Source organism: Coturnix japonica, chromosome 2 (assembly GCF_001577835.2).
Source record: "Coturnix japonica isolate 7356 chromosome 2, Coturnix japonica 2.1, whole genome shotgun sequence".
In the NCBI taxonomy this organism is placed as follows: Eukaryota; Metazoa; Chordata; class Aves; order Galliformes; family Phasianidae; genus Coturnix; species Coturnix japonica.
This window is the reverse complement of record NC_029517.1, coordinates 120,790,353-120,808,808: the sequence shown is the minus strand read 5'-3', so window position 1 is coordinate 120,808,808 and position 18,456 is coordinate 120,790,353. Positions and strand designations below refer to the sequence as shown.

The window sequence follows — 18,456 nt, the reverse complement described above, 5'->3', positions numbered from 1 at the left end:
CTGAGGTAGTATATAGACAGTATCCAGAGTAGCTGGATTTTGGTTTGATTGTTATTTTCAAAGGAGGAAGGAAAGAAAGACACCAGATATATGATTAAATACTTATTGCATTCCAATTTGTTTATTCACTGTCCAGAGACCTCTGTTTTGCAGTTAAATCAATACTCCAGTTTTAGTAGGAAAAAAAATACAATAGTAATAAAGTTTTAGAATCAATGTATTACACAGATTAAACTTAATGATAAACTACTTTAAAACATTTAAGTTTACCTCCTGTTCTAGTGGTTGCCACTATCTTTCACACAGTTTACGTAGAAAGGGCTGACTACTTTTACCAGCACTTTTAAATTAATTTCTTTGTTATAAGCACTGGAGCATCAAGTAGACAACATATGCAAATTAAAATTTTCTAGTGAAGTAGCATAAATGGTCCAAAATGCTTCTAGCAATTCGTGTTACTATGAGAGTGGTCTTCCAGGTCATCTGATCTTGTTAAGTGATATTTTAAACTAACTTTGAAAGTACCTAAAATTTTAGTTTAAAAATAAATTAACTTTAAAAGATTAAGCACAGAACAAAAAGTTTGGAAGTAAGATTAACTTTGGAAAAAAGAAGACTGAAAAGGAAAAAAAGACTAGCTTAGTAAAATTCTTTCAACAGCTACTCTTCACAATGAAATGTCTTTTCACATCTTTTCCTTAGATTACATTTACCATGAAATCAGAAATTAAATCTGTATGAATTTATTTCCAGATATGACTTTGATATTATGTCCTCTTTAGGGCTGCCAGGAATCTGAGAGTCATGGACAAACTCCTGCTTGCACTCAGTTCTTTTGACTCTTCAACTGCAAGTACTGCAGCAAGAGTGGATAGAAGGAGAAAAAGTCAGATGGACAGAGTCGGGAATGCACTTTCCATGAGTTTTTGTCCAAAACATTGCACAGAATGTTGATTTGTATAACCAGAAGATAGAAGCATGATGTCTAAACACCACTGAGATCAGAAATTTATTATATGAATCCAAATAATCTGATTCCCCTGCATGTTTGGCAGCGCTACTGCATGTGAGGGTTATTAAATATGTCAGGCTTTCAGTCCCAGGGAGGATTTTTAATTCATTCTATGATGAAATTCCAAATGTCCTTTCTTGTTTTTATGTCTACTTCAATTGCCTAGATGCCAGATTACATCTGAGTGATTGCTCTTTTCTGGCTATACAAGCAAGGAGGCACTTTAAATAAACTGATAAAAGGCATCTAAGAGGAACAAGAGAAAAGTACTGAAATATCCTTAGAAGGAAAATTAATAACATACTGGGGATAAAATTCTGAATGTATTTCAGCTGACTTGTTGAAGCTAGACTTTTATTGCATAGCCATAGTATCAATGTTTTGAAAACAGAAACACAAGGTTATTTCCTGTCTGGAAGTTATGAAAAACAAACAGAAACAAACAAACAAACAAATGTAAACTAATACCTAATGGTAGACAAAAATCCAGTGTTTTTTTGGAAAAGTGTCCAACTTCATCTGTTGGATGGCAGAGTGCATTAGGTTTATGTTACATCTTTTAAAGTTCCTCCAAGACTAATGACAATACTGAAGTTAATGACTTTTTGATTTTAGTTATTGGAGATGGCTAAATTTTTTCTGTTGCAGAAGGTGAAATACATTTTTAAAATGAATGTTAATGACAAACAATATTTATTTCAATGTATTTACCAAAATATTGTGAATGTTTTGGTTGGACACCATCCAGTTTTTGTGTTGGCTACTTGCAATTCAGCTCTTCAAAACGGAGTCTGTGCGAACATGAGTAATCCTTTCCATTTCCTAGAACTCAGGCTGTTAAAATAAAAAACATTCTTAATGTCAACACAAGGAGCAGAATCTGTTCTTCCTCTTCCACCTTCCACAGCTGAGACAGAAAATACTAAAATCCTTATGAACATTTTCAGGCTATACCTGAGAAATTAATCTTTGCAGGAAAAATAGTACTTCCTTAATGTTCTTCACATGCAGTGGTAACTAATTTGCAGTAATGGCTGGCAATCTACACCAGCTCCAATCAGTTCTATAAAATGTTGGGGAGCAGAAGCAAATAATGAAAGAGCTCTACACCTGGGGAAGAACAACTAGGTTACAAGCTGATTTGTTGAAAAGAAACTCATCAAAGTAGGACCTTGTTGTCCTTCTACCTTTCCTACTAGAAAGGTCATTGTAAGAGCTGCTGTTCAGGAGAAAGATGGAAGTATAAAGGATTCTTTGAGGTAAACAGTCATGGAACTCTGTATGAATAGAAGATCATTTCAGAAACAATAGCAACAGTAATGCCTTCTATCTGTCATGGATCCCTATCTCATTATAAAGTACTATGAAGATGCGGAATACTTCTCATGCTCTATGCTTTTAGAGTTGCTGTTTGAAGTTTTCACATTGAGCACAGAAGGAAACTGAAACTGAGAAGGTACTAAGTGTTTATAGTGTGTTGGGAATAGACACCAATGAATGTCCTAAGTGTAAAAATCAACTCTTTTCTCAAAGCAGTGCAGGGGATGTATACAAACTGCTGGACAGAAGGCAGAGAAAAAAGTGGAGAGTAGGAAGGAACTAAATCCAATATATTATATTAAGTGCTAAAAAACTCCTGAAAATATAATGACAAATCACAGAAGCAAGTGTTTTCTCAAAGAAGAGTACAGGGAAGAATAAAAAAACAATAGGGATAAACACACAGACACCATAAAATCTAAGATGATGTAAGATAGCAGAAAAAGAATCCAGGGCAACAGAAGTTAACTGGAAAAATATTTCTTCCTGACTTATGGTCTCCATGAAAATGACTTTTTGCTCCATGTTGTCAAAGACAATTGCAGATCAAAGAATATAAACAGAAAAAGAATTTGCAGAAAAATGTGAAGAGGAGAAAAAACAAATGAGCAGTTCTGATGGATCCTGAACAGAACAGGGACACCAACTGGAGGGTGGGAACACCTTTGCAAATGGGTAGATTGCAGACACACACAAAAAAAGGAGATGAACACAGATGATAAGACAGTTTGAGATAAGATTGACTTTGCTTGAAGACGTACGGTTGTGAAAGAGATCTAAGATCAGTATATCAAAATAAATGTATATATATCCTATGAGCAACTCATATTCCATTTTCTCAATATGTTCTTAAGTAAAAGATAATAAGTACAAAATAATTCTTAAAAAAGAAGCAGGCAAGTACTTTAGTATGTTATTAGGGTGCTCATCAAACATAGTACAGTCATCATACAGTGCAGTCAACAGAGTAAATTAAACAAAAGGTGTGGAGAGCTTGGAAGGAGAGAGATGTGGAAATATATTATGAAACAGTATAGTTGAATGATCATGAGCAAAAGAAAAAGCAAAAGACTATCTTGTACTGGCAGCTTTTTTATGACACATGCAAAAGCAAGGAGTACTGATTTGGAACACTGCTTGTCTTGATAGAAGGCAATAAAAATTGAATATGGAGATAAGGAATGAACTGATGTTACTGATTTTTACTGTAAACACAGGTTATGTGACCCCACAGTCACTCAAAGAATAGCTGAAATCAGGAAGAGTAGTGGTGTTTTATGATTTCATGATACATTACTCCACATAAGACTGATGAGATTAAAACAACTGAATTTTGACATCTAGTAGGAAACCATAAAGAGAACTCTGAATCAACACTACCTGCCAAGAAAATGCTATCACATCTTCACACTTAATTCAGTAACCATTTCTCTTTACTAGTGTAATTTAATCTTTTCAAATTCTTTTTCTCATGCTTTCAATGAAGACTTATATTTAATGAAAAAGGTTTGCAATTAAATTTTGTTCTGATTCCTAACTGTGAATTCTGGATGAAAAAAAGTCATTAAAGTAGACCTTAACAACAGATTTCTGGAAAAGAAGTTAAGCTGATATATGTAGAGACATAGCTATTTTAAATGTCATTCCAGTGACTGTGTTTGGAGGAAGAGCAATCATATGAACAGCTTGGTTATATTTAGTTTCGCAAAAACTTTATTCCAAAATATTTATGAAATCCTAAATAAAATAACCGAGGTTCAACAATAAATAATGATAGCTGACTTAAAATTGGTAATGAGGAAGTGACATGTCGAAAGTGATAAATAAAATAAACGCTTAGCAGTGAAGGCTAAGAACAAATGAAAGTGTGTAGTCACTGGTGTAAAAATGTATTCTCTAAACTAACTGGCAGAAAAAATAAAATTAAATAAAATTTATTACATATACAGATGAGGCAAAAAAATCCCAAATGACATCATAGGAAGACCTTCCATTCCCTTTTTGTCTTACGTATCTAAAATATACCAATAATAAACTAGTAATTACAATTCATAGAAGGAATATTTTCTCATCACTGAAGATAAATAAGAAGAACGTAGAGATTAAAAAAATTTTTAAAAATTGTGTCTCTCTTCTGCTGTCAGGAAAACTTACTTTACAGTGTAACAATTTGATGTATAAAATCCTAAAAGACTTTTGTTTCTTACTTCAGAGAAAAGATCTGTACATTTAAATGTACATTTAAATGCTCAACACAATGACATACTTGTGAATGTGCCATAAAGATGATGATTTAATGAGCTCAAATACATACATAAAAAACACTTGTGTATAATTAGAGAAATGACATCTCATTTGTTTGTAGTTTATTACAAAGTATAAATCATGTTTCTATGAAATAGAATGCTGAGCAGCTGCTTCTCTCTATTGATGAAATCTCCCTGCTAGAGTATGTTGCTTGCTGTGAGCATAGTTGAGGAAGAGATGCTTCTGGGGCATAAAAGGCAAAGCAGGAAAACTGATCTTATTTTTCAGGGATCAATTGTCTGGAGAGGGGCTGTAGATATACAGTTAGACTGTAAAGTTAGCAGAAACAAATATATATATATATTTGCTAAAGACATAGAACAATTAATAATTGCTGTAACGGAGATTTAGGACTCAGAACAAGAGGATAGAAAAACCTGCGAGTACACACTGAGTGACCTGTGGGGAATGTTTTTCTAATTATACTTGTTTCATTTTTTTTTACTTTCTTAGAAAAAGTTCTCTGTGTAAAACAATAATTGCTAGCCGTCCAAAAATATATCTCTCTTGGATGTGGGAACTATTTTAAACATTTGGGGATATTCATATAAAAGAGAATCCACTGGCAGCTCTGTCCTTCATTCTTGATCCACCTGGGGATCAGATCTGTCCACTGTTCACCTTAATATTTTATTTAAATATGCACAAGTGCTTTTTTTGTTGTTTGCTTGTTTGTTTGTTTTCTTGTTACAAATGCACAATACAGCTTCTTCACATGAGATAATCCAGAGATGTAACAGGTGGCTATTTCAGCCTTTAAGTACACAGTTTCCATAAAATCAAATTAATGTTTAGAAAAACCTTTAATAGCCTTTCAGCACCCTCCATGATAAACTGGGTATGAGCAGCAGAAGGTTTATGGATATAACCTGTAGCAGAACTGCACAAAAACAAAGGAAGTCATTAACTATGCTGTGGCTTCTCATCATTTATACAAAGAAAAAAAAGAAGGAACCAATGCAAATATTTTGTCTCATATGAAGCCATAGATATTATCTACATCTATTTATTTGCAAAGACATTTCCATAGTGTAGAAAACACATTTGTTATGGTTGTTTTGCGTTTAGTTGCTGTGGATTCTATTAAAATATGGTCTTCATATCTTTTGATTCGGTGTTTGGTGAGAATAATATTGATAAATGTATAGAAACCATGAATTGAAATAACATCTTTTAAAGAAGGTGATTTGTTTATTTAATTATTTTCTAATTTCTAACAAGTTTCTAACTTCTGTTTGTTTGTTTGTTTGTTTTAGGATTTATTTATACCTGTGGTGGAACTTTAAAAGGACTGAATGGCACTATAGAAAGCCCTGGCTTCCCGTATGGATATCCAAATGGTGCAAATTGTACATGGGTTATAATAGCAGAAGAAAGAAACAGAATACAGATTGTCTTTCAGTCTTTTGCTCTTGAAGAAGAATATGATTATTTATCATTATATGATGGACATCCTCATCCTGCAAACTTTAGGACAAGGTAAATAATAAAAATTGTATGAGGATACAATTAATCTTAAATGCATTTACATTGTGAATTATTTCTTATTTAGATTACAAGGTATGCTTTCTCCTTATTCAATATTCTAATCTATTTATGTTGTGTTTAAAATCTATTTCATGTCTTAAAAGTTAGCCTTCATAAGTTATTGTCTCTACAAAAATAAATTATGAAACATACAATTATGAATAAGTGAATGTAAAGTGAAAATGAGGTAGTAGAAATCTCAGTCTACATGATCTTGAGGAAATTCTGAAATTTTTGTAACAAGAGGATCTCTAGAGAGATCAGAAAAAGACAATTCCTTTTAAAGCAGAAAAAAAAAATATGTTTTTTTCTTTGGTGTGTGTGTGTGTGTGTGTAAGCATCTTCTAACAAAGGGATCAAAAGAGTGAAAAATTATCTGAAAAATCAAGAGCTCCTGGAATATAATTTTATTAGTGCATCATTCAGAGTCATGACACAGATGTCCACTTCTGGAAAGCTGTAATTTGATAGGTATATAATACATTTTTAATAGCAATGTAAATTGCATTGTTCATAAATTTACTACTTATGTTTATTGCGATAAATAATGCAGCATGTATTCTTATTCAGGGAACATCCAGTTTCATTTTGTCTTGCATAATGCTGTTCAAATAAAGGGATCACAGAGTCACAGAATCAATTAGGTTGGAAGGGACATGATGGGCAGGGTTGCCAACCACTAGATCAGATTGCTGCTAGATTAATGCCTTGAAATCTCCACTCTTTTAGTTTAAAGCTATTTCTCCTTGCCTTTTCACTACCTGCCCATTGAAAAATTGAGTCTTCCTTCAACTTATAAACTAACTCCCTTAAAGTACTGCAAGGCCACAGTGAGGTCTCTTCAGAGCCTTCTTTTCTCCAAGGTAAACAAGCCCTGCTCTTCCATTCTTTGTAAGAGGTGTTCCAACGTTCTGATCATCTTTGTGTCCTTCCAAAAGACAAACCTTCCCAAAAGATCTTAACCAAAATTTCTGCAATGCAGCTGTTAATCAGAATGAGGGAAAAGAAGAAGTACAGGCAGTAGAAGCAGGGATTCATTGCCTGGAAAGAAAAGGGATAGGGTTTCAGAATGTTAAATACCATATAGCAGGTGCTGATTTACTGATAATAATGTTAAAATAAATAAATAAATTAATTAATAAGGAAGAATACCTATCCAGCACCCGTACTTCACAGATAGATAACACATTACTAGAAGAAAATCAAAACAGTAAAACTCTTCATCTCAAGTGCAAGGTGTTAGTTCTGTTTGTCAAATGCATAACACCCAGTAGATATAGAAAAAAAAATAAATGGGAAGGGTGAGAAGAAGAGGAAGATAATACCTGCAAAGGCAGAAATTCTTTCTTTATATATCTTGTTCAAATCAGCAATAATGTTTACAATTATTTGTGCGCATGTATGCATTATGTATATATATATATATTTGTAGGCACACATACACATATGTAAACATCTGTCTACACAGACATACACATATACAAATATCTATCTACATCTACCTCTTGTTTATTTCCATGGAAACTGAAGCAGATACAAAGAGCACAATAACATCATTTCACACAGAACAATCTCAGCTACAAAACACTATTTTACAACACAGTAAATACCATTAGCTACACATTTTTCCATGATGAACAAGAGCTTGCATGACACTGGCAAAAATCTGTACCAGCAGAGATGATCTGCTCTCACCATTGCTATAATACACCACCCACATCTTCACATCCACTGATTGGTTTCTATAAATGTTCAAGAAGCGTCAATTAATTTCATTGGGCACGTTTTTTTCTTCATGCAGGAATTCACCTAGGCACCTTTGTTTCATACACACTTTAATGGCAGACTCCTTTTTGTCAGACTGCCCCACTGATGTTATCTGTCACATGACAAGAAAATGAAATGGAATATTGATGAGGGGAGGTTCAGCCTCTACTGCCATATGAATGACACCCACATCCAGTGGGAGCAGCCCTCATATGTATGTACCCTGAATTCCCATTAAATTTAGCTAAGACTTCAAATGTGGAACTTGGGATATATATGTTTACTTTAATTTTGATGTATTTAGAACAAAGTCAAAGAAGGCTTCTGTGCTCATTATTTTGCCATTTCGTTATGGGGAAGAAAAAGATGAGTTCTGTGGAAGTCAATTGAATAAGTCAGCATCTAAAAAGAAAAATATAATTAAGTCTCCGTATAACAACAATGTTTATATTCTCATTTTAACTTAGCAAGTTTCATAGACTTTTCATGAAAAGTAAACAAGTAGAATTTTACTTACATCAGTGTAAGGAAAGAAAGAGGGTAAGACACTTTTGTAAGAGAGGAGAACCATCACCAGTCAGAATCACTTCAGCTTCTAGAGGGAAATTAGAATTTTAAGTGTTGTTAATATATAGATGACATCAGCTTGAGAAGATTACTGTGTGTTTTCCATGTGTTCCATCTAAAGGTTACTTTTATTGGGGTGCTTTCTTTTAGATAATCTTCTAGTAATGTCTGGTCTAAATAAATATGTGGCAACATTTACAAATACTTTATCTTACAGATATTTTACTTTCTCCCTGATACATTTTTCTTTTTATGGACTTATAATAGACTTGTTATGTTTCATTTTAAATGGGAAAGAAAATTATTCTAGCTAACATTTTTGACATTTTGTAGTACTTTACATCCAAATGAAACTTAAACCCTGAAGTCATGCACTGAAGTACACAACAAGTAATGCTCAGATTGTCAAACTAATAAATGACTTCAATTGTCTGAGCAGAATATATTCCATTTCCTTTTGAAAATTTGAGGTAGTTTATTGGGATATTGTAGAAGGATGTTTTTAATTATTATTTATTAAAATTCTCATTAATTTTGCATCCACTAAACCACATGTAAAGAACTGCATATATTATGTAAATTTCAGTACAGCAACGAAATTAAAGAAATAGTCTGTACCTTTCCAAGTAAATGTAGCATAATGTTGGTGATAAAGGTCATATATCTGAAAGCAACATGATATAAAGTGTCTCTAATAATAATTTGTTTTGCAAAGGAACAATAATGCATGCCATGCTGGTAATATAACTTCATCTTAAAAATCTCTTGCCCATCAAAATTGTTCATATGCACCACTCATAAAATTAAATGCTTTTACATGAGTTTGTACTTTTTTTCTGTGGATAAATGCTTATGGCCCAAACTCACCTCAATTTACTGACTAGTAAGTAGATATCAGTTCACCTGAGTGATGTAAATTAAATGTTTATTCAAATTATTTTCATGGTTTTATCTTGATCAATGGACTTTATATGATCATATTTACCAATTAATTAATGTACTTATTAGGTTATGAATAAACTAATCATAAATTAGCAGATATTGAGTTGTCAAGTAATTATGTTTAAGCCTATTTGGAAAAAGTAAAACATTATTCAATTTTTATTGTTTGAAAAAAATGATATTTCTGCAATTAAACTGTAAATAATGTGCTTATTATATCCTAAATATTCTGTAAATAATACTCGATCTCTTTATTAACGTAAGTTGTTTAAACAAGTCTCATTTTAATGAAAATACAGCAAAACCAGCTGTAGAATTCTGGATTCTTGCATTAATGACATTACACATATATAGGTTTGTATACACCTCACTTGAAACATAATTTCTACATTTATTATATTCTTTCTACTTTCTGATCTTATGCTGTGAGTTATACTACTTTACTGTTTGTCTTTCATAACTGTCATGACAGTAATAAAAAATAATGAATGATAGTGTTCTGCTACAAATACTTGAAAATTTAATGTTAGAATTTAATTTAAAAAATCAGTCTAAGCTGCTATGCTATGATGAGTGCATTTTTCTAGAATATCTATGTGTTATTTAAAGAAAATAAATGTTGCCGTAAGTATATTTAACTAAATGAATTTGTAGATTTGGCTATTAGTGCATATCAGCAGTGCTATTACACAAATATTGCCTTTTTATTTGTATCTCACATATAGCAAATTTAATTTAAACAGAAACAAGTAAAACAAAGAGAGCAAAGCCAGAACACTCCCAGGAAACTGTCAATGCCCTAGCAAGTCTGTAATTCAGTTCAAAAGATCTTCCTTATGAATCATGGTCCAATTGTTTTTCATCATACCCGGAGCTTCAAACAAGTCTCTGTAATATGCATAATTCAATAAAAGTTTGAACATATCCCTAAACAAAATCTTTTTGTTTTTGTTGTTGTTGCTGTTGCTCCACTAATAACCTGGATCTTTTTTTAATGTCCAACTTTTAAGTCTGTATCTTACCATCACCTCTTCTAAACACATTTTTCTCAAGCCAATGTACTTGAGTGGTTTATTTTACATGAAAATCCCCCCAAATTCATATTTTCTCAAGTAATTAGAATATGTCATTTCAAGTTGTTTTCAATGATGAAATGAAAAGCATCCTGTAACAGAGTTTTATTTTTCATTTAACTGTGGTTTGTCTTATTTTGTTTTTTAGGTTAACAGGATTTCATCTTCCTCCACCTGTGACAAGTACAAAATCTGTATTCTCACTACGCTTGACAAGTGACTTTGCAGTTAGTGCTCATGGGTTTAAAGTTTACTATGAAGGTAAGATGTTCTAAACAAATTAACTAATCTCATGTAAAGAGTTGGTCTCCGTCTTGTTTAAAAGCTCCTTTCAAATAATGAAAGGCTGCAATGAGGTCTTCCCAGAGCCTTCCCTTCTTCAGGATCAACAATTTCAGCTCCCACAACCTTTCTTCATAGGTGAGGTGCTCCAGCCCTCTGATCAATCTTGGGATCCTCCATTGGACACACTCTAATGATTACACACAATTCTTGTTCTGGGGACACCCGACTTGGATGTAGTACTTCAAGTGGAGCCTCAAAAGGGCAGAGCAAAGGAGGACAGACTCCCCTTTTTCCCCTGCTGACCGTGCTTCTTCAAATTCAGCCCAGGATACACATTCTTCTGGGCTACAAATGCACAGAGCTGGCTTATGGCAAGATCTTCATCTTGAAGTCCTTCTCTGCAGGGCTGCTGACACTGAGTTCTTGTTTCAGTCTGTTCACATATCTGGGATTGCTCTGACCCAAGTGTAACATCTTGCACTTGTCCAAGTGGAATCTCATTGAGTTCGCATGAACTCGCTTTTCAAGCTTGTCCAGGCCCTTTTGTATGACACCCCTTCCTTCTGTCACATCAACAGTATCTCAGCTTAGTGTCATCTTCAAAAATGCTGAGGGCACACCCAATCTCACTTTCTATGTAACTGATAAATATGCTAGAGGGAACTATTCTCAAGACAGACTCTTGAGGGACAACAGTTGCCACTGGCCTCTATCTGAATATGGAGCTATTGACTGCAAGCCTTTGCCTATGGCCACTCAACTAATTCCTAATCTCTCTTAACACTTCATACCTTTCCTATTTAGAGATAAGTATATTTTGTGGGAGCACATCAAAGTCCTTACAGAAGTCCAGATATGACTTCAGTAGGTTGTCTGTTGTTGACTGTAGCAGTAAGTCCATCATAGATGTTCACTGTCTTTCTCAAGAACAGTGAGTTCTTGGTGAAGCCATGCTGTCTGTTGGAGATCACCTCCTTGTCATGGATGCATCTTAGCATAGCCTCCAGGAGGATCTGTTCCATGATCTTCCCCAGCACAGAGGTGAAGCTCACCAGTCTGCAGTTTTGTTTGTACCTTTCTTAAAAACAGGAGTGATATGTCCATTTTTCCAGTCACTGGAGAATTCACCTGACAGCCATTACTTTTCTAATATGATGAAGAGTGGCTTGACAATTACCAAGCCAATTCCTTCCTGCAATCAGGCCTCATAGACTTGTATGTGTTACTGAAATGTGGAAGTTCATAGCACTGTATCCATGTTCAAGAAAATATCTTGTTTATGATCTAGCTCATTTTAGTAATGTTTGATGAGGTGGAATATATGGTCCATCTAGTTATTATAATTACCTACCACTGACGCTATAAACTGTAACATACTTCTATGACATAAACAAAAAATTACTGTTTTTCTATCTTTTTAAAAGATTAATTGATTTAAAGACATCTTTTTGGTTAAGTTCATTCATTTTTGATTGCTGTAACTTTTTTTTCCAACAATGTGATTAAAACAAAAAAAAAAAAAAAAGGTTATCTATAAAGGTATTACGTAATTATTATGAAATGTTTACTTTGCAAAATATAGCATACAGCTATATTATACAAATTAGAAAAAACACTGTAATTTTTATCAATGATTTGTTGTCATAAATAGACAAATTTAACTTTATGTAGCGTCATCTGCTACTCCCATATGTTTTTTTGGTGTTTTTTTGTTTTTTTGTTTTTTTGTTGAAAGGTCAGTACTAGCAGAAAGGGTATTGTGCATTTCATTTATGACAGAAAACGATTAAAGCTAAAATGCAAGATCAGCAATGACTGCACAGACAGCTAGTTCCTTTCATAGCTCCTTTTTAAGCTAAAAATATCATGCTGGTTAACAGAATCTAAATCCCAAATAACTGACAAGTGTGAGTAAATATTGCATTTAATCACAGCAATCAGTATTTAGAACAAAATATAAACATGTCACCTTAAATCTGAAGTTTGACTACTTTTATTTTTATTTTTATTTTTAATTGATGTTTTATTATGTAAAATCAGCACTACCAAAATCAATAAAGCTAAACATGAAAGTTCCAGTTCATTGAAGTCATGTCTCTTATGGCTAGACCTACTTCTTTGAGAGCTGCACTAAGGTAGATATATTTTTTTCTTTCTGTTCCTGTTTTTCTGACTTCCTGTGAGGCTACCTATCTTTACACACACTTAGCAAAGAAGTATAAATATATTATATTACATTCATTTCATGCCTTTTTCCTTGACATGAGAGAATAGATGTATTTAAATGATAATCACATCAAAGCAATCTCCATTTCTGTCCTTGTACTCTTTTTGAGTGTATGTAACCCTGCAATCATCATTTTCACATCTGGTTTTACCTAGCATTCAATTTTCAACAATTTTGTTTGCCCAGTAGCTCCTTGTTAGTTTCCTGATGAAACACCTGCACAGTTAGTACTCCTAAATATAAGGCCACATACTTAAGTGCTTCATTATGGATATGTAATTTGAAACCTAAGATAGAAATGATTAGCAACCATCAGTGCAATAAAGTGAAATCGTAGTCAGAGATGGCATGAGATTGAAGGATGAGCAACTAAAGCATATATATGTTTTCCTTTGAAATGTCTGAAAATGCAGTACATAAGCAAAACAGATTTTTCACAATCTTAAAAACAAAGAAATGGAGTGAAAAGTTCCTGCCAATATCTTTTTCTCTGATCCACCATCATCCCTGACAAAATTACAGCTGAGCTGAAAACTGGCATTTGATAGAACCTACAGAATTTATGAATCTACTGTGGACATTCTTGGCATAAGAGAACTTATTCTTAAAGGAATAGAAATGTTAATGTAAATGTATAAATTATATAAACCATAGAAGCTGTGTAGTGGGACATTGTATGTATCCAGTCAAAAGGAGTATACAGTAGACCGCTGAAAAGCACATTCTAACCTCTATCCTCAATGCTATAAGCCTCAGTCTCATTCCTCACTCTTTCTCCTCTGTTCCCTCCTGTCTTCCTTTCTTCCATCTCAAGTGAAATTTTTGGATTACCTTTGGAACCATTGCACATTTACCACATTATGTTCATTTTCTCAAAAATTTCAGGAAAAAAAAACAACAGCAACAAATATCAGAGGAATATACCTATATAACAAAATAACATGGGAAGGGGGGGGGGGGAAGAGAATGAGAAAAATTAGGAAAAGGTTACTAAAAATAAAAATACTCCACTTAAAAAAATATAAAAATATATCATATTTATCATATATATCATTTATCATATATATGATAAAAAATGGTGAGGTTCATTAAAAAATAAAGAACTTTTAAGAACAGTACTTGAGCTACCATAATTTCCAGCTGTGTGTATATATAATATATATATAATAATATCACACTGACTAGTCATGCAGCTTTGCTACATGCAATAAGGACTGAGGGATTTACAGGTCTATTGCTTCTTTTTTAAATTTTATATATATATTATATAAAATTATATATATTTTATATAAAAATTATATACATACATATATATGAAAATTATATATATATATATTATTTTCCAAGAGAGACTGCTTGCATTTCTATCTTGGAATTCTCGCAGGAGGAGAAATGCTACATTTAATCATCCAATTGATCGTTTAAGTTAAGTCATGATGTAGGTTTGCCCTGTCCTGAGAAATAAAAACAGCTTTACTCTTTGTGTTTAGCAAGGGAAAATACAGCTCCGAAGAAAGAAAGTAACACAGCATATTGTACCACACAGCAAAGGGGTTCAGTGAAGACAATAGTATTGCTTTCAGCTGTGTTTTCTTCTGGTTTTACTGGTCTTTGTTTTTTACAGCAACCTTATGAGTATCTGGCATAGTAAGCTTGTTCACTTCATTCACATTAAATTTATTTTATTTTTATGTGATTTAAATGTGATAGCATTTTAGTGCTTGTCTGTTTGATTATGAGGAAAAAAAAAAAAAAAGAACAACTTCATTTATAGATTAATTTTACATTGAAAACATATCTGGATATGATTCATATTTATAATAGTATTGTGTAGAATAACATTTGCTCCTTTTTTTGCACTGTTACAATATTTTTTTACAATTATTTTGCTGAATTATAAAACTATTATTAGACACTGTAAATAATGAACTGGTTCTGATGTTTCTACTGGAGTGTCAGTATAGGAATTCAGGAATTTTGCAGAAAAGCTTTTAGCTCAAGAGTAACTGTTTAAAGATGTCAAGATTTATCTTGTCTTCGCTGGTGATGGGAGGGAGAAGCCAGAAATTGAGACGAATTGGTGTTTATTAAAAAAATAAAATTTTCATTTAATGACTTCTAGGGACCAATCATGCATTTCTTTCATCAATATGAAGAAAAATTGTTAGCTGATGTGAAGTGTTACTGAAGCATGTAGATCAGAAACCTAGTAGGACTTAATATGCCAGGATGAGGAGGCTAAAAATGATTTTGATGTGTAGATTTAGAAAATGCAAATAATACACATGCATTTAGTTTATTCTGCAAATCAGAATAGAGAAATGGGTGAATAGATTATAATTGATATAGATAGATATAGATAGAAAAGAAAAATCTCAGATTTAGATTTATATGTGAAATCTATGTTATGTATCTAATGTGATATCATTAATAACTTCATATAAAAATTGAATTATTGTAAGTAATTATTGTTTTATGCTGTATTGTTCTTTCAAAAAGATCCTCTCAAAGAGCCATTATCAAGGTAGATATGTAAAAGCAGCAGGATTGTAAGCTGTAGAGCTTCCTGTAATCAGGCTTACAAGCAGGCAGATACTATAGACCTTTTTTCTTTTTGTTTCCTTTTTTAATTATTATTATTAAAATTTTTCTTTCTTTCTTTCTTTTTTTCTTTCTTCTTCTTTTTCTTTTCTTTTTTTTTTCTTGGATCTTTTCTTTCTTTCTTTCTTTTTTCTTCCTTTCTTTTCTTTGTCTTTCTCTTCTCTTTCTTTCTCTTCTTCCTTCCTTCCTTCCTCCTTTCTTCTTTCCTTCTCCATGTCCCTACTTCTTCCTTCCTCCTTTCTCTCCCTCCCTTCCTTCCTTCCTTCCTTCCTTCCTTCCTTCCTTCCTTTCTTCTTCTTCTATTTATTTATTAATTTATTTATTGGTCAGATTTTGCCATAGACAATTGGGTGTGTGTGCTATCTGAGAACAGATTATTTCAGCAAGCAAAATGGAAGTCAGTGAGTCTTCTTCATGTTTCCTATAGAGAAGATCACAAATAAATGAACTAAATAATCTAAATAGATATATTTGCATACAAATTCCTGTTTTCAAAAGTGAAATGGAATGAAAGATAAGAAGGAAATATAAATTTTGAATATTTGAATACATTGAGGACAGTGAAAAACAAGTTAATAAAAAGTCATAAAGTTACTTCCTTTTGGTTTCCCCCTCTCCATCCCAATAAATAAATAAATGACACCAAAAATCTATTCAGCCAAAAGTTTCCAAATATCCCAAATATTTTATCTGGTAATAATATAAATTAGTACTCTTCTATGTATTAAACACAGACGTTTAGTCATTTGATGACTTTCTAATAAATATTACTTAAAAATCAAATAAACATTTCAAAAATATATTTTGTCAGCTCGCACTTGTCATTGTTGCTAAATAAAGTAAGAACTGGCCATGACACAATGTATCATTGTCTTAGTATTATCATGTTAACCCTAAATGTCAGAAGTACTTTTCATACTGTAGCACAAAATGAAATAACTTTACAAAGTGAATTCAAAATTCTCTTGGTGCTTATTTATTTTAAATGTCCCCATATCTTGCTTCCACCATGTATGGTGGGATCCTGAGGGTTTAAATATCAATGGGTCTTTTAACTTAAATTTGATAAGTTGTTACTGAATTTAACATTTTCTTGGTACTGACATCACAGATTTGGATCTGGCTAATTCTGGAGACAAAATCAGCTATTGAAGGCAGGGGAAACTATTCCCTTTCATTTCACCAATTGCTCAGCTTCACTTAAAAGTAAACTTTTAAACTTTCATTTTAATCTTCTAGTCCCTGGCTCTTATTCTGCTAAATTGCAGGACGATTAATGTTAGCATCTATTTGTTCTTAAGCTAGGTTCCTAAATACTGCAATAACATTACATATGTCAGAGTATTTTTTCTCTTTATTACAGATTTTTTCAGTCTTAACATAAAGTGTTTTGTTCCAGATCACAAATTATTTTATGATATTCTTTCAGGCTATTCTTCTGTGTTTTTATCATTTTGTTAGAGTCATTAATAATAAACATGTTTTCTGTTCTGCAAAGTGTAGTAATTATAAGCATTTGAAGACTGCATTAGCCCGTTTTTTATAGGCACATCTCAATTTGAGATTATTTTGTTGTCTTGTGCAGTTTTTTCTTAGAATTATAGAAAATCTGACCCAAAGCTCGTGAAGTCTTATCCAACCTGCATGAGGCAAAAACACTGCTAGTTATAAATCATGTTATTTCTGACATTCCTTAGTTGAATCTTGCAAACAACGGAGACTTCCTTAGTGTCTCAGAGGAGTGTACTGATGTTGCACTACTCTCCAAAGGAAAAAGCTTTCTTGACATCCAGGCAGAACCTCTCAAGCAGCTATCTAAGGCCACTGACTTCTGCCTTTCGTGTTTCTGTAGTCTTCTTTTCTGCTGCTTCAGCATCTGCTTGCCCTTAGATGTTTATCTAATGGGATCTCAGTTACTTCACTCCCTGCTAGACATAGCTTTTTTTCTTACAGAACTTTATGAGTTTTCCACTGCCTCAGTGGAAAAATCCAGTGTTTTAGATTGCTGTTTCTCATATCACTACCTCCTCAGATTAGATGTTTTCTACAAAGTTATGTATGATGCCTCCTGAGACATCCAGGCTGCTCATGAAGATGTTGGATGGCATGGGCCCCAATGTTCTCTGCTAGATTTTTCAGCTTCTTGTTTCAGTTATGCTTAGTAATTCTCATAATTATCCGTACTTTAATCCTGCCTTCACCCCTTCTTCTCCTAAGTGAGAATGTCATGGAAAATTATACTGAATGACTTATTAGATTCAAGTCATATTAGATCAAATGCTTTCACTTACCTTTTCCACACAGCCAGTCATTTCTTCTTCATAAAGGAAACTTAAAAACTGAGGGTATAAGTCTAAGATTATCTAATCAAAGACCTTTTCAGTACAAGGGGGGATAATAATTAAAGACAAAATAAGCTTGCAATGAAAGAACACTGGTATACAAATGATACACTTGCTTGATTGTAGCCAGAATTTCCCTCCAAATCAGAAAGGTAGGGCAAAATATCAATACCATACAGAGTCATTATTCTTTTCACACTTGCTCTCAGAATCCTTTAGCTACATGTGCTCTCCTTAATATTTCTCTGGGACATATCATTATAACCTGCTGTCTCACTCCAATTTAGGAGTGAGGCAAGGCTCTTTTGATATGTTATGCCTGGCGTGAGATTAAGAAGAAAAACATTCAAATGTTGATCTGACCAGTTTATTAGAAATAATGGACAGCTGAGGGTATAGGGAAGGGAGAGTGGCAAATATCAAAATTGGGGTGATGGGGACGGGAAAGTAGGAGATTGAAAAAGTAGGAAAAGATGCAAGAATTGC

At 33.0% G+C, this 18,456-nt stretch overlaps 1 protein-coding gene across 6 annotated transcripts in view; it reads left to right on the top strand.

Moving 5' to 3' along the window:
- Positions 1-18,456, top strand: part of CSMD3 (CUB and Sushi multiple domains 3) — a 467,721-nt gene that overhangs the window by 64,939 nt on the left and 384,326 nt on the right. For all 6 annotated transcript variants that reach the window (XM_032442883.1, XM_032442886.1, XM_015856173.2 and 3 more), the window contains exons 2-3: positions 5,896-6,118; positions 10,664-10,776. In XM_032442883.1, the coding sequence (XP_032298774.1) occupies positions 5,896-6,118; positions 10,664-10,776 (336 nt within the window). The remainder of the gene's footprint in view (positions 1-5,895; positions 6,119-10,663; positions 10,777-18,456) is intronic.